Here is a 15,393-nt window from a genome sequence, read left to right on the forward strand (position 1 = left end):
GGACCTAAAAAATGTTCCCACAAGGTCAAAATGTATTACTATAGGCCTACTTGTAGTAAGGAATACCAGTAGGACACTCACCTGTGTGTCATCCTCCACTCCTTCATTGCTACAATTTTATAAGACCCTGCCATTTGGTCAATGACCCAGTTTTGTTCATTTTCGAACAGCCTTTAAAGTTGAATCTGTAGTTTTTCAAAAATCGAAAAGCCCAAAAGAACTGTATCTCTGCTAAAATTTTACGTTTGTCTGTGAGCCCCTTTACTTTAACGTTTTTGTTTCTTTTTATTTAAATTATTGTTGTGTTTCAACTTATACTTACAACATGTGAAAATGTGTGAAATGTGTCAAGAACTTGCTGTTGAATTCGGTAATTTTGAAAGTTCAATATAAAATAATAATAATAATAAACTTTAGGAATGACGTTGGCGGATATAGTTCTTCCACTAGCCAATCACAACACTCGGGAGGCGGGCGCTCGTCATTCGCGCCTGAAGTTCTGCGGGTCTCGTGCTTATGCGACGTAAACAAACATTCACGTGCTTTTGAATTAGTTTATATTTTATGTAGTGAATGGGTGACGGTTCATGTGACTGTATTTCTGTTTGTTTATAATTTAGTAAATGAGTGCGAGTTCATCATGGCGGGAGTAATCCGCAGACTCGACGAGACTGTAGTGAACCGCATCGCAGCAGGAGAGATTATCCAGCGGCCTGCCAATGCCATCAAAGAGATGATGGAGAACTGGTGACACATTTATTGATCACTAGAATAACTTCTACCTAATGATATTTCAACAATTTATGTCTACTAACTGGTGTCACTAAGGTTTATCTTTAATATAATAAATAACGTTACTGACTAAAAACAAATGTAGTCTCAAATGCTTGATTAAACCTTATTGATTATTTATGACTGGTGTCAACTTGTTATAGATTATTATCTGGAACGACTGATGACTTACAACCGGTGACACTTTATATATCACTAATAAATTCTCATGTTTATCAAAATCTATTCAGGAACACAAATGGCACCTGTTTGGAAAAATGACCCTAATATATCAACCTCATGTGACACAATATGATACACTAATATTTGTTTTTTTACTCCTCAGTTTGGATGCAAAGGCCACAAATATCCAGATAACAGTGAAAGAAGGAGGACTGAAGCTCATCCTCATTCAGGACAATGGCAGTGGCATCAGGGTAAGCCGCTTATCTTTACTCTGCACACACATTTGTGAAATGCCAAATTTCTTGTTTAGAGCTTGTTGCATTTTTATGGTTCACAGAAAGATGATATGGAAATAGTTTGTGAGCGTTTTACGACCAGCAAGCTTCAGTCTTTTGAGGACTTGGCATCAATTGCAACATATGGATTCAGGGGGGAGGTACAGTATGCCTCACTTCAGCTGATCGCTGTGTGTTATTTTCTGATCAACTTGGCTAAATCAACTCTCTCTTTTTTTATAGGCTCTTGCCAGTATAAGTCATGTAGCACATGTCACAATCACCACAAAAACAGCTGATGCAAAATGTGCCTACAGGTAATTTATTTTATTTTATAGACCTTATGCGTCAGAGAAACAAGCGCCCAGCCATCTTTAGAATTTAGTCTTTGAACTTCTGTTTTTGCGGTAGCTTTGTATATACCGATGGCATCGCAGTCAAAGAGTAATTAGCTGGTGAAGTGGATTTACTTTATGTAGAGTTAATGAAAGTTATCATGATCATTGTAATGTTTGAAGCGGATGTCATAATGAATGCCAGTAGACCGGGAAGATTTTAAAACGAGCGGTTCATTCATAAATCCGTAAGATCTTACCTTCATGCTGTGGAAATGCAAACCGGAAGACAGAACACAATGGGTCTCATTCATGAAACACGAGCAGAACGAATTTTTTTGTAAATCGTGTGTAAAGTGGTTCTGGCGTAAATTTTCGGATTCATTAAAATGTTTGTATTTTCCAAATGTTAGTTGGTACACAAGAAATCTCCACCTGCTCCCAGCCACGCGTAAATAGTGCGCTTAACACCCGAACGTTTTGCTCATTAATAAGGCTGCATTTTAATTCACCTTAATCGGGTACATATTTGCACAGCATTTTGAAAAAATATTATATATAGTAATTACATACGGTTTTTCTTATTATGAGAGCCAGTAATAGCATCTGCGATGGTGGTCCTTCTCCAGTTTGAATACTATTTTTCCGAAGTGAACTAATTCGTTTTTTGCTCTCAAGCTTAATGTCGAACCATTTTCTTCTCACTTCCGGGAATGTTCGATTAACAGATGAAACTCCATTAACTGCATCTGTAATATGCTGCCAAGCTTCCTTTTTTTTAGGACCCGATACGCCACTATGTAGGCTACGCTTGAAAATAAAATGTGGCGTTTTGAATGAACTTCTGATAATAAAACTTCAATTTCTGCATCTGAGAATTTTTTTTTTCATTCGCATTCATGTCATAATATGATGCCCATATATAGTTGTCAGTTGGATTTAAAGCTGCAGTCCGGCATTTTTCCTCTTTGTCGCCATCTCTGTTTGAAATCTGTAATTGCAGTTATTCGCGGAATTATTAACTTTGCGTGAGTTGCACATCGGCATGAAACAGCGCGGATGAACACAATGTTTTGAGACTGCGAGTCTGTCAGTCACCGCGCCGATGTGGCAACTGGCATTCAGAATCACACATTCTACTTTTGGAAGTAGGCCTACAGTATGACCATGACAACATACGAATTTTCATCGGAAAATGTCATCTGAACAAGTAAGTAACATCCACATCAACTAAGGGGGGAAAGCCGATCGATCGCGTCAAACCTTTCAAATTATACTTTGTTCTCAAATTATCAACATCAGCATTGTGACTACATTTAATGTGTATTATGATTACCCTGTAGTTCAGTTTCTATTTCTGTGCAGTCTAATTTCTAATTGTCATACCAATAAATTAATGTTTCTTTACTGGTTTTCTTTTTCAGAAAAAAGAAAAGAAAAAAAAACACGTATCTGTAATCCAATGCATATTTAAAACTATATATAATTTCGGAGGAGGCCGGTTTGGTTTGCTTGGAGTAGAGGTGAATTGCTCCCTCTCATAGCTAGCACAAAATATTTACCATAATAGCTAAACGAATAAAGACAGGAAACTCCGTAACTGTGTGAATTAAGCGAACAAGTGTGCTACTGTTACACGATTGAACTATTGAAATGTCTTACCTGTCCTAAAAGAAAAAAAGCCGTCTCTGCGTCCGTTTTGAACCGATGTTTATCCTTGTTTTCGCGTGGGCCAGTTGCAGTCTCTTTTTTCTCTAACGTTACCCACTCCGAAGTCCGAATTATTTGGGGTTTTACAAGTGGTGAATGTCCAGTTGTCACTGGTGATTGTCGTTTGAACCTTTCTGGATCCGCCATAAGTTTAATTATTTAATGCTGTGAGAAAAGGCTAAAAATGTCCACCTCCAACATCCTCACGCAATATAGCCGACTAGCCGGGACGCCTTCTTTATGTGTACAGATGTGACGTAATGACGCAAAGACATCCTCGAATTTCCCGCGGAAATCCACCAGTACCACTGGAATTAAAATCATTATTACAAGCTAACCGTTTTGAATCGGGCAAAAGCAAGCAGATATTTTTGAACACTGGCTGGTTATGTTTTTTTTAATTATTATTATTTTGGATAATTTTTAACCCAAAAAAGTTACGGACAGCAGCTTTAATGGGCGGGATTTATGGTAATTGAGAATGAACGTGCACGCGCATCCCATTTACGACTGATTGGAATTCATTAACACACACACACATTTCACTATCACATCTGACGTTTACGAAGTATTTGTGAATCAGGAGAAGAGTTTTCGGGAAGGTCTCTTTACGCGTAAATCACTCGCATATTTACTCGTATATTTACGAATGTTTCATGAATGAGACCCATTGAGCGCAGCTCTGAAAAGGGGCGGGGCTACATAAGGTCTATATATTATATTATATTATTATACAATTATGGCTGCATCTGAAATCGCATACTTCCCAACTATATAGTTGGCAGAAAACAGTACGTGACAAAAGAAGTACGTCCAAAATCACAGTACTCATAAAACAGCAGGCAAAAAGTACCTGGATGACCTACTTCTCTTAGCAAGATTCTGAAGTGAGCATACGATGGACACTTTACTATCCCATGAGGCCACAGGAGAGGTTTTATGAGTGGTAGCGAAGCAATGTAACTGACGCTGGTAGGTCACATGATAATGACAGCAGGGCGAATGTAGTACGTCGTCCAGATTAGATTCATACTAGAACATACTTTTTTATCGGTCGTGAAGTAATTACTTATTCAAAATAAGTACCTACTCAAGAGAGTATGCAATTTCGGACGCAGCCTTTATCATTTTATATATTTTACTAGACACACAGAATGTAGTGTAAATACACTGCAGCTCAATTCTTTTATTAATGTATTATTTTCTTTTATAAAGTGGCACTCTGGTTTTGTTTACAGGGCTAATTACTGCGACGGGAAGCTGAAATCTCCACCCAAACCCTGCGCTGGAAACCAGGGGACGTTGATTTCTGTAGGTTTACCTGACAGCAAGTACTTTGGTACACTCTTTTAATTCCCACAATTCCACAAGTAATCATTTCCTCCTTTTTTTCCCCTCTAGGTAGAGGATCTGTTCTATAATGTGTCCACCCGACGGAAAGCCCTGAAGAGCCCCAGTGAGGAATACTCTAGAATCATTGAGGTTGTGAGCAGGTGTGTTCATTCATGAGATCTAGAAGGGTTTTGTTCTGCTGCGAGATCCTGAATAACTGTCCATGCCAACCTGTATGTATTTCCTGTCATACAGATACGCCATTCACAACTCTGGGAAAAGTTTTGCTGTCAAGAAGGTGAAATGCTCATTTCTTATTGTGTTGTTATATATATACACACACATTTACTTTCATTGAAATAAACATTAACTGAAATAAAAGCAATTATAGGCAAACTACAACTTTTCTAACTTTTGTTTATTTCAAGTTGCACTAGCACACTAAGAACTACAATTACTAAAACTAAAATAAAAATGTATAAAAACGAAACAGACACTCGAAAACACCAATAAAAATGGCAAAAACTAAAACTTTAACTGAAAATGGACAATATATATATATGTGTAAAAAATGTAATGTATATTAATGATACTAAAATCAGAAAGTAAATTGTATACTAACATGTTTCCCTCTAGCAAGGCGAGATGGTTGCAGATGTGAAGACCCTACTGAATGCCTCTGTGCTGGACAACATTCGTGTGGTGTTTGGTGTAGCTGTTAGCAGGTGCTTTTATTTGACCATATTCCTGGATTATAAACATTTGAACCTCGTTTAAACTAAAGGATACATTAATTTGATGGTAAATCATGGAGTGAAGCGTTTATGTGTGTGTTTCAGGGAGCTGATTGAAGTTGAGTGTGAGGATCAGAAACTCGCTTTTAAAATGAAGGGCTACATCTCCAATGCCAACTACTCTGTCAAGAAATGCATCCTTATCCTTTTTATCAACCGTATGTCTTATGAGTTTGTTTCTATCTCAGTTTTTAAATGCAGTATGTGAATACAAGACCTTCATAATTCTGACTTTGTTGTCTTCTAGATCGCTTGGTGGAGTCTAGTGCCTTGAAGAAAGCTATTGAGACTGTATACACTGCTTATCTTCCCAAAAACACTCATCCTTTTCTTTATCTTAGGTAAATCATATCACTTGATGAGAGTATTCAAATGTTTGGGGTCCATAACATAAACAAAATAAATGAATACTTTTATTTAGCAAAGATAGATTAAATTGATCAAAAATGACAGTAAAAACATGTATAATGTTACAAAAAAATTCAATTTAAAATAAATGCTGTTCTTCTAAACTTTCTATTCATTAAATATTCCTGAAAAAATGGTTTCCACAAAAATATTAACATTGATAATAATAAGAAATGTTTCTTGAGCAGTAAATCAGCATATCCAAATGATTTCTGAAGGATCATGTGACACTGTAGACTGGAGTCATGATGCTGAAAATTCAGCTTTGCATCACAGGAATATATTACATTTGAAAATATATTGAAATCAAATATTTTTATTTTAAATTGTAATAATAGTATATATACACTACCGTTCAAAAGTTTGGGGTCGGTACGATTTTAAATACTTTTAAAAGAATTCTCTTCTGCTATCCATGGCTGCGCTTATTTGATTAAAAATACAACAAAAATCAGTTATAGTATTAAATATTATTCCAGTGTAAATCAGCTGTTTTCTGTGTGAATATATAGTAAAGTGTAATTTATTCCTGTGATCAAAGCTGAATTTTCAGCATCACCAGTGTCAGTGTCTTCAGGATCAAATGATCCTTCACAAATCAGTATAATATGAGGATTTGATGCTCAAGAAACATTTATTATTATTATCAATGTTAAAACAGTTGTTGGTCTGTCAGTTGTACAGTTTTTTTTTTTTTTTTTTGGATTCTTTGATGAATAGGAAGTTCAAAAGAACAGCATTTGTTTGAAATAGAATCTTTTGTAACATTATAAATGTCTTTACTGTCCTTGATAAATAAAAGTATTGATTTCTTTCCTCCAAAAAATAAAAATAAAATTCTCACTGACCCCAAACTTTTGAACGGTAGTGTATATATATATATCTCCCAAACTATTAAAGGTTAGTGTAAGTCACACAGAACATTTGAATATAACCCGAGTTCTGCTTTAAAACAAATCTGGAAATGTTTTACTAATACTTGACAATTGCTCATTGTGAAGTTTAGAGATTGCTCCTCAGAACATTGACGTGAACGTTCACCCCACCAAGCACGAGGTGCACTTCCTCCACGAGGACAGCATCACCGAGAGCGTTCAGAAACACATTGAGAGTAAACTGCTTGGCTCCAACTCCTCACGCACATACTTCACACAGGTGAACCTTCAATTACAGGAGTACATTTTTTATATTGTCCAATTTGACCAACACTTTGACGGATTTGCGTGATCCTCAGACTCTGCTTCCAGGACTCTCGGCGTCCGCCAGCGTGGCCAAAGCCTCTTCTTCAGCAGACTCCCAGGAGCGTGTGTACGCCCATCAGATGGTCCGCACTGACTGCAAAGCCCAGAAGCTGGATGCGTTTCTCCAGCCGTCGGGCTCTCAGTGCAGGCCGGAGAAAGCCTCCAGCCCCCCAGCCGCTGAGCCGGACGACTCCGAGCTTCTGAATGCTGTTGATGTGGAGCCATGCGCCTCAGAAGATCTACAGACAGACTCTCAGCCTCCTCCTGATGAAGCACCACTGAGGTGAAATGCAGAAAACTGTTCCTGAGAGTTTTTACTAGTTACAGTAGAAGGCAGTCGTGGCGGAACGGTTGTGATCAGAGGATCATCCTGTCGTCTGTTTCGTCTTTCAGGAAAAGGCCTCATGTTGAGGAGGTGAAGGACGATTTGACGGCCGCCTCTCTTCCCAGGAGACGCGTCATTAAACTGACCAGCATTACGGAGCTTCGGGAGGATATTGAGCAGCAAACTCACAAAGGTCATAACTACATCCGCTTTAGGAAATAGAACAGGCTGACATTTTAGTGTTAGTTAATTAAAATCTCCCTTGACTATTTTAACAATGGAAAAGCCATTCAATGTGTCTCATCCCAACTTCCAATAGGAGAGCAGTAAAGTATAACAATTTCACTGTATAAATTAAATGCATATTAATCCTTATGAAAGGTAAAAAAAGTTATTTATTCAAAAAAATTTTTGTTTGATTAACATGAAAACGCAGACAGCAGCGCAGCAGGAATATTAGATTATGGATTAATCTCGGATTATGCAACAGACAACATCTGTGCCTTCATGCAGTTAATTAATAAACCATCGATGGTTGTAAATTGATCAAAAACTGTCTGATTAATATCGGCGGCCGATAGTGTATAGTTGAACAGCACTCAGAATGTTTTGTCCTCCACAGGTTTACAGGAGCTGCTTCAGAAACACTCGTTTGTGGGTTCAGTCAGTCCTCAGTGGACTCTAGTGCAGCACCAGACCAAACTCTACCTGCTCAATACAACCAAACTCAGGTCACAAACATCAATTACTGACATAAGTTCATTCATGACTACTTTCATAAATAATGCTGTTTTTATGTATACATTTTCCATTATTTTTGAGTAATGTTTTTAATATATTTGTTGACAAACATACATTTCTCTCTCGTTTTCTACAGTCAGCAGCTGTTTTATCAAATTTTGATCTACGATTTTGGTAACTTTGGAGTCCTTCGATTGTCGGTGTGTTATTGCATTCATTTTATTTTTGTTATACATGCTATTTAAAGTAATAACAATTTTGAATACATTTTTAATTAAAAATGCTCTGTTTACTAATGGTTGCATTTGACAGATTAAAACTAAAGTTGTTTCTTCAGAATCCAGTTCCGCTCTATGATTTGGCCATGTTGGCTCTGGATTCAGAGGAGAGCGGATGGACGGATGAGGACGGATCAAAAGAAGGACTGGCCCAGTATATTGTGGATTTCCTTAAGCAGAAAACCGAAATGCTGGAAGAGTACTTTTCTCTGGAAATAGATGGAGTGAGTGTCACATTCTACACGTATAATCGAATTATTATTCTGCAAGTGTTTATTTAACCTCGCGTATTGTGCTTTCCTATATACGACTGCCGTACTGTAATGCAGACTCTAGTGGCTTATTGCTTTCACAAAAGGCCGGCAACAGCAATATGATGAGACAAGATACTAATCGAAATCAACATGGTGCTTCTTGCATTTCTTACAGGAAGGGAACCTGACTGGTCTGCCAATGCTGCTTGATAATTACACTCCTGCCATGGAGGGACTTCCGATGTTCATTCTGCGTTTAGCCACTGAGGTCGGCATTTCATGGAACTGTAGTTTATTGGGTTTTGTACATAAAATAGACATTGCAACTAAATAACTGATGGATGATGCAGGTGAACTGGGATCGAGAGAAGGATTGTTTCCGTGACTTCAGCATAGAATGCAGTCACTTCTATTCCATAAGGAAACGCTACACACTGGAGCCGGATGCAGAAGAGCCACAGGTAATGCTCATGTTACACACAAAAATGACATTGTGGGTAGTAACAAACTGTAAGAGAAAATTACTAACGCTATTCTGAACTTGATGCATTCCATTTTTTTGTGGTTTATGTCAATGATTTTTGATTAATAGAAGAGTTGACTGAATCCCAAATGTGCATGACTTGGTGTGTATTTGTAGGATGCAGAGATGAGCTGGCAGTGGAAGGTGGAGCATGTCCTTTTCAAAGCTCTCCGATCTCTCTTCAGTCCCCCGAAACACTTCAGTGAAGATGGCAGCGTTCTCCAGATCGCCAGTCTGCCTGAACTCTACAAAGTGTTTGAAAGATGCTGAAGTTCAGCACTTTTTTGTTCTGTGTAATAGTTTCAACTATCAGAAATGACTGCTTTTGCTGCGCTTTATTGGTCAGCTGACAATCCCAAAATGGCTAAGACCACAATACACAATGTCTGTCACATTATTTCAGATGACCAGCTAACATTAAAACAAGGATTTATAGACATTTGTACTGCAGATGAATAAAAAAAGATTGTATTTTGAAATATTAAACAATGTTTTTTATTATTGTGAACTGACTGAACTGTCTTTGAAAGTGTAAAACGGTCTTATTCCATAATGCACTTCTCTTTCAAGTCACATTACACATTTGGCAGATTCTTTTATCCAAAGCTACCTGGATAAATAAAGCAAAAATATGAAACGGATATCAACAACAATTCACAAAATCATGTTCAAAGGAGAAGTATGTCATTTTTGCACCAAATTAAATGGCAAAAATTAAAGGCAGGGTAGGTGATTTGTAACAGATTTTTTTTTTTGTTATGCTGGTTGAAAGTCTCTTCACATCCTGATAGCAATGACTAAGTTAAGTGGTCTAAATGTGTGTGTGTATATATATATATATATATATATATCTTCTGTGGAAGGCTTAGGACCATAACATTTCCGTCCAATCATTGAATTCGGTCCGATGTCCTACCTGCCTGTAAACGTATGCATTTCCATATCTCCACGCACCAGCTTGCGCAGACATCACACGTCATCAGCGCGTTTCATACTTCGAGTCAGAAACAGATCTGAGTCACGAGCACCGAAACAGCAGCCACCTTTAACAGTTCCTCCTGATCCAAAACAACGAGCTTATGCTGTGCTCATGCAAAAATTTGTAAGAGATGGAATCCCGTGACGGTTTACTCGGAGCGGTTCGTGACACTATCAGTCGGGTGGTACAGGTCAGTGCTCTTCAAGTTGTTTATGTTCATTATTATTGTATCATAATGTGCTTTGAGACATGAGGTAGTTTAACGCCGTCTCTCGTGATGCATTTCTTTGCTCCCTGCTGCACGTGTTCATGTGTTTTGAAGGAGGCGTGGCTTTGGAGATGCTCTGAAGGGAGGGCGGGATGGGATCTTATGCTTTGAAAGCTAGCTTGCTATTGCTAGCCTCTGAAAATTGCCTACCCTACCTTTAACATTCTCAAACAATTGAAAAATGAGGTCATAAAGTACTGTTTGAAATGTTTATCATGGCATGTTGCGTTTTTAAACATGTGGCCATTGATTGAGCCAAATGCTGTTAAGTTAGGCCATTTCAATCATACTGCAATTCCAAGGTGTAAAAATGCCACCTTTCAAAAGTTCAAAAATAATTGCTGAAAGAGAGGTCAGTTTGTAAATCGTGTAATTTATTTACAGTATACTTTGCAGTTGCTTTAGTCAAAATCGCTGTGTTCGTGAAGTGTCAGACAATTTGTTTCTAGTGTGATTAAAAAGTTGCACCAAACCTGAATACAACAGCGTGGTGAAAGGCATTGGTACATGAATCTGAGATCTCACAATGTCACAGTAGAAACTTCGGTCTTTATCTGGGAGTTAAAATCGTTGCATTTAGTGTAAAACTGATGTAGTCCATTGTGACAAAGCACTTCAAAAAACCTAACAAAAGTCAATGTGCCCTGCAAACGATCACAATTCATGAATCACCCACCCATTCATACTGCATTCATTTACACATTTTTTTTTAAGAAATATTTTAAATACTTGAAAAACAAAAACACTTAATTGAAACCATAGCAGACATGATTGATTTTCTATACCGTTCAACTCATGGCTGTACCCTTTATTAAACACATTAAAGTTTTCTGTACCGGTAGAAATACGTTTTCCTGTATAGTGTTACAATGCATATAACCCTCGCCCCCCCTGTGAAGGCACATTGCTGTGTAGGCATTTACATGGACGTCGAGGGCCCCGCGGTCGTGTCGATTGACAGTTTAAAAAGCGCTTTTATACTCGTTCAACTTGGATAAGAGGAGGGGGAGAAAGCACCCAGTCCGAGCAATGAAACCTCATCAGCTACCGTGATGTACGGCGCCTTTAAAAACAACAAAACCAACAATATTCTCGGGTTCAGATCAGAAAGCACAAAGGTTTAGATGTTCCCTCCCTGACCGTGTTGCCTTAGTAAGGTGTAAATCTGTATTTTACCACGAGAGGCAAGGAAACAAGGTAAAGGGCCTGCAGATTTCTTTTTTTTGGTGTCCAACTGAAAGGTGCCGGAGAGTCTCTCTTCACTGCTGGGATAGAAGAGCATTTCTGTTTGCTTTCATTTTCTCCAGCCGCTTTACAAGATGGTTGTTGGTCATTTCCATTTCTTCGATCTTATCCAGGGCAGTACGCAGCTACAAATGGAAAAGAGGTGCGTGAGGTTAACTCTTGAATGTGACTGCTAATATGACAGTTTGCTTGGATTTGGCATTTGCATAGTTACAATTGTGGGAACCCTGAATGTTCAATTCAATTCAATTCAATTCACCTTTATTTATATAGCGCTTTTTACAATACAGATTGTATCAAAGCGCTTCACAGTGATAACATGAAAACAATATAACAAAGTTTGTTTCTAAAAGAAAATTGCGTCAACGTCCACCTTAAGTAAGGCAGATCAATAATATTATTGAATATTAAATGTCCCCAACTAAGCAAGCCAAAAGCCAAGGCAACAGTGGCAAGGAACCAAAACTCCATCAGGTGACAGAATGGAGAGAAAAAAAATGTGTCATGTGTGTCTATATCAGTAGCAGAGATGTTTGAACAGCAGATGTGTTCATACCTCCCTCTGAAGTTTTCTTCTCTCTGCTTTCAGTTCATCTTCAATCTTTTCTGCATTATCTGCTGAATTTTTATATCTGGACACCTGTCCTTCAAGTCTGTTTACCTGCAAGACATTCAGAAAATTACAAGTTATACTAATATTCAATTATTAATAAATGAAAAAAATCTAAATAAAGTGACAATATTTGTCATATGATTCAAATAATTTTACTGATTGATACATTTTTGAAAATTATTTGGTTCTGATTACAAACTCACATTTTGTTCCATCGTGGCCATTTCCTGTTCAGCCTTTGAGAGCTTGAATTTGTATTCACTTATCTGTCTATTGGCATCCCCTACAAGGAACAAACGGTGTTAAAGCATGTAAAGGTACATGTGAAGGTGTCAATTCAGACTTCAGTGTGTGTTTGTGTGTGTGTAGCGTGTCAGAGGTCGTACTCTGCATCTCGATGAAATGCAGGTCAGTGCCGTTCTCCATTCGCTCTCCTTCTGTGTAAACACTGTCGATCTTTGAGTGTTTTTGCCTTTCTTCCTCCAGCTGCATCTTCAGTTTTCTGATCTAAAAGAGCACAGATGTGTTACTTCAACTCATCTATGCCAATAATCCCGTTGAAATCATTTCATGCACAAACATACCTGGGACAAAAGTTCATCCTTTTCATCCGCAAGCTTTCGTAGTCTTACATCTGGCGTATGAAGACAGGAATTAGGCTTTATCATGCCATTGCTTCAAACTAATACAAATAAGCTTGACAGTGTATTCGGAGACTCACCCAAAGGTCCGTCTCCTGCTGACTCCAGCACCTGCGCTACCTCTTGTTTTACCACAGTCATGCCTGAGGTAGGGGACTCGTGGCTAACGTCTCCGTTGGGCATGTCCTCAGGTATGATGACCAGCCCATGTTTCTGTGAGAGCAGGAGAGGACAGTATAAGAGCATGATGTATAAAAGCCGTTTTTAATGGACACTGGCCAGTACGATTGTTGCATAATTTCATTAATTTATAGGAAACCTTATGTAGAATAGATTCTAAGGAAAAACTGCATGCGTCCTTTATAGAGAAAGCAATCCCATAATGTACTGACAAGCTCAGTGGGGGGAAAAAGATCCAAGGTGGACAGAAATTACAGATAAAATAGCTACAAATAATTTAAACTGACTACTTTTAACACACAAAAAAAGTGTCCTGTGAAATGCAGATCAAACAGATCAATCAGATGAAACCAAATAAAAGGAGACGAGCGCAACAAGCCAAATACTTTCCATTCAAACGATCTGTTTATTGTTGTTATACAGTGCTGATCTCAAGCTTCCTGTGCAGGACCACTTAAAGGACGTACCTCTTCCATTCGGCTTTTCCCCTTGAGGTCAGCCAGCTCATCCCTGAGCTCATCTCTCTCATTCCTAATGCAACCAAAGTATTCTTTCTGTCTCTCTAACGCCTGGCCACACACAGGGCAGGAAAAGAGAGAGGAGTGAAGAAAACAGTAGAGACAGCAGCAAATACACGCAATGAACACCACCTTCAGTTAGGACTGGGCGATATAGCTAAAAATTATATATATATATATATATATATATATATATACATACATATATATAAAATATGATTCTGTTTCGGTTTTACTTTAAAGGAATTCATTTTGGATTGATGTTAATATGGCTACTTTTATTTTTCCTTGTTCTGTTCTGAATACTGTTCAATTTAAAGGATTTGTTGTGGAGTGAGGGGAACTAAAAAAGCCTATAGCTATGTTTATGGTGTTTTTAAACATTTCTTTTAATTTACAGTTATTTTACATTATTTCTGAATCTGATAATATATATATATATATATATATATATATATATATATATATATATATATATATATATATATATATATATATATTATCTACCGTTCAAAAGTTTGGGGTCAGTGAGAATTTTATTTAAATTTTTTGGAGGAAAGAAATCAATACTTTTATTTATCAAGGAACAATTAATTTGATCGAAAGTGACAGTAAAGACATTTATAATGTTACAAAAGTCTTTTGAACTTCCTATTAATCAAAGAATCCAAAAAAAAAAAAAAAAAAAAAAAACTGTACAACTGACAGACCAACAACTGTTTTAACATTGATAATAATAATAAATGTTTCTTGAGCATCAAATCCTCATATTATACTGATTTGTGAAGGATCATTTGACACTGAAGACACTGACACTGGTGATGCTGAAAATTCAGCTTTGATCACAGGAATAAATTACACTTTACTATATATTCACACAGAAAACAGCTGATTTACACTGGAATAATATTTAATACTATAACTGATTTTTGTTGTATTTTTAATCAAATAAGCGCAGCCATGGTTAGCTGAAGAGAATTCTTTTAAAAGTATTTAAAATCGTACCGACCCCAAACTTTTGAACGGTAGTTTATATATATATGTTCAGTTCCTGAATATATATATATATATTTCTCCACACTTTATTTATAGGTTTCTCCACATATTACAAAATTCCAAACATTCCATAACAAAGTTGTACAATTTAACGTGTAGAAAAAAGGGGTAGGATCAGAAGATAGGCAGGGATCCAGGACCTACCTAAGCATATTTTTTAACCATGCATCAAACGTCTTAAAATATCTTAAATTACTTTTTAAACCGTTTAACTGATAGTATTAATTGGTAAAAATTCTTATTTTCAGTTAACCAGTTAATTATGAGCATCCCTATTTGAAACTTTGTATTGCTGGCACTTCTTGTGTAATTGCCTCCTTAACATGAATGGCTTGTTGTATTCCTCAATTGTAAGTCTTTGGATAAAAGCGTCTGCTTACTGAATTAATGTAAATGTAATAAAAAAATGACATTGATTAACCCATCACAAATGTTCCATATATTGCCCAGCCCTAGCTTTAGTCACAGATGGTAGGATGAAAATAGACCATGCAGACAGATGAACAGTACAGGAAGTGAAGAAGTGAGGTTATTAGTCTATCTATATAGTGTTGCCTGTGCTTTTCTTCCAATCATCAGAAGTGAGTATATTAGAAGTAAAACGAACCTTCTTCAAACACGCAAGTCTGGATGTAATCAATTTTCATGCATTATGTTCCTTTTACAGTTTTCAACTCTACTGTGTGGTACCCAGCAATTCTGGTGTAAACAGCTGAGGGG

General features: G+C 37.2%; 2 protein-coding genes across 11 annotated transcripts in view; one reads left to right on the forward strand and one right to left on the reverse strand.

The window, feature by feature from the left end:
* The first annotated feature begins 440 nt into the window (after positions 1 to 440).
* Positions 441 to 9,681, forward strand: mlh1 (mutL homolog 1, colon cancer, nonpolyposis type 2 (E. coli)). Its single transcript, XM_056248228.1, has 20 exons — positions 441 to 523; positions 621 to 747; positions 1,118 to 1,208; positions 1,295 to 1,393; positions 1,476 to 1,549; positions 4,516 to 4,588; positions 4,679 to 4,770; positions 4,865 to 4,907; positions 5,246 to 5,334; positions 5,449 to 5,561; positions 5,651 to 5,744; positions 6,813 to 6,966; positions 7,046 to 7,335; positions 7,446 to 7,570; positions 8,000 to 8,108; positions 8,255 to 8,318; positions 8,456 to 8,620; positions 8,826 to 8,918; positions 9,001 to 9,111; positions 9,291 to 9,681. The coding sequence occupies exons 1-20, from the start codon at positions 517 to 519 to the stop codon at positions 9,441 to 9,443; spliced, it is 2,166 nt and encodes a 721-aa protein (XP_056104203.1). The 5' UTR covers positions 441 to 516; the 3' UTR covers positions 9,444 to 9,681.
* A 1,424-nt stretch (positions 9,682 to 11,105) lies between these two features.
* The window catches only part of lrrfip2 (leucine rich repeat (in FLII) interacting protein 2), a 28,500-nt gene continuing 24,212 nt past the window's right edge, over positions 11,106 to 15,393 (reverse strand). For 7 of the 10 annotated variants that reach the window (XM_056248230.1, XM_056248229.1, XM_056248238.1 and 4 more), the window contains 7 exons: positions 13,567 to 13,668; positions 13,000 to 13,132; positions 12,863 to 12,912; positions 12,665 to 12,785; positions 12,482 to 12,561; positions 12,222 to 12,326; positions 11,106 to 11,790 (listed from right to left, as the gene is read on the reverse strand). In XM_056248230.1, the coding sequence (XP_056104205.1) occupies positions 11,680 to 11,790; positions 12,222 to 12,326; positions 12,482 to 12,561; positions 12,665 to 12,785; positions 12,863 to 12,912; positions 13,000 to 13,132; positions 13,567 to 13,668 (702 nt within the window). In that variant the 3' untranslated portion in view covers positions 11,106 to 11,679. The remainder of the gene's footprint in view (positions 11,791 to 12,221; positions 12,327 to 12,481; positions 12,562 to 12,664; positions 12,786 to 12,862; positions 12,913 to 12,999; positions 13,133 to 13,566; positions 13,669 to 15,393) is intronic. The other 3 variants (XM_056248233.1, XM_056248236.1, XM_056248237.1) reach the window with 1 other exon arrangement.

This window comes from Rhinichthys klamathensis, unplaced genomic scaffold (assembly GCF_029890125.1).
Source record: "Rhinichthys klamathensis goyatoka isolate OS25496 unplaced genomic scaffold, OSU_Roscu_1.1 h1tg000053l_1, whole genome shotgun sequence".
NCBI classification, from domain to species: Eukaryota; Metazoa; Chordata; class Actinopteri; order Cypriniformes; family Leuciscidae; genus Rhinichthys; species Rhinichthys klamathensis.

Bases quoted from the DNA above. Each gene is read 5' to 3' on its own strand.
- mlh1 (XM_056248228.1), top strand. The intron at 5,562-5,650 runs GTATGTCTTATG...GTTGTCTTCTAG, and splicing joins CCTTATCCTTTTTATCAACC to ATCGCTTGGTGGAGTCTAGT. The intron at 9,112-9,290 runs GTAATGCTCATG...GTGTATTTGTAG, and splicing joins CGGATGCAGAAGAGCCACAG to GATGCAGAGATGAGCTGGCA.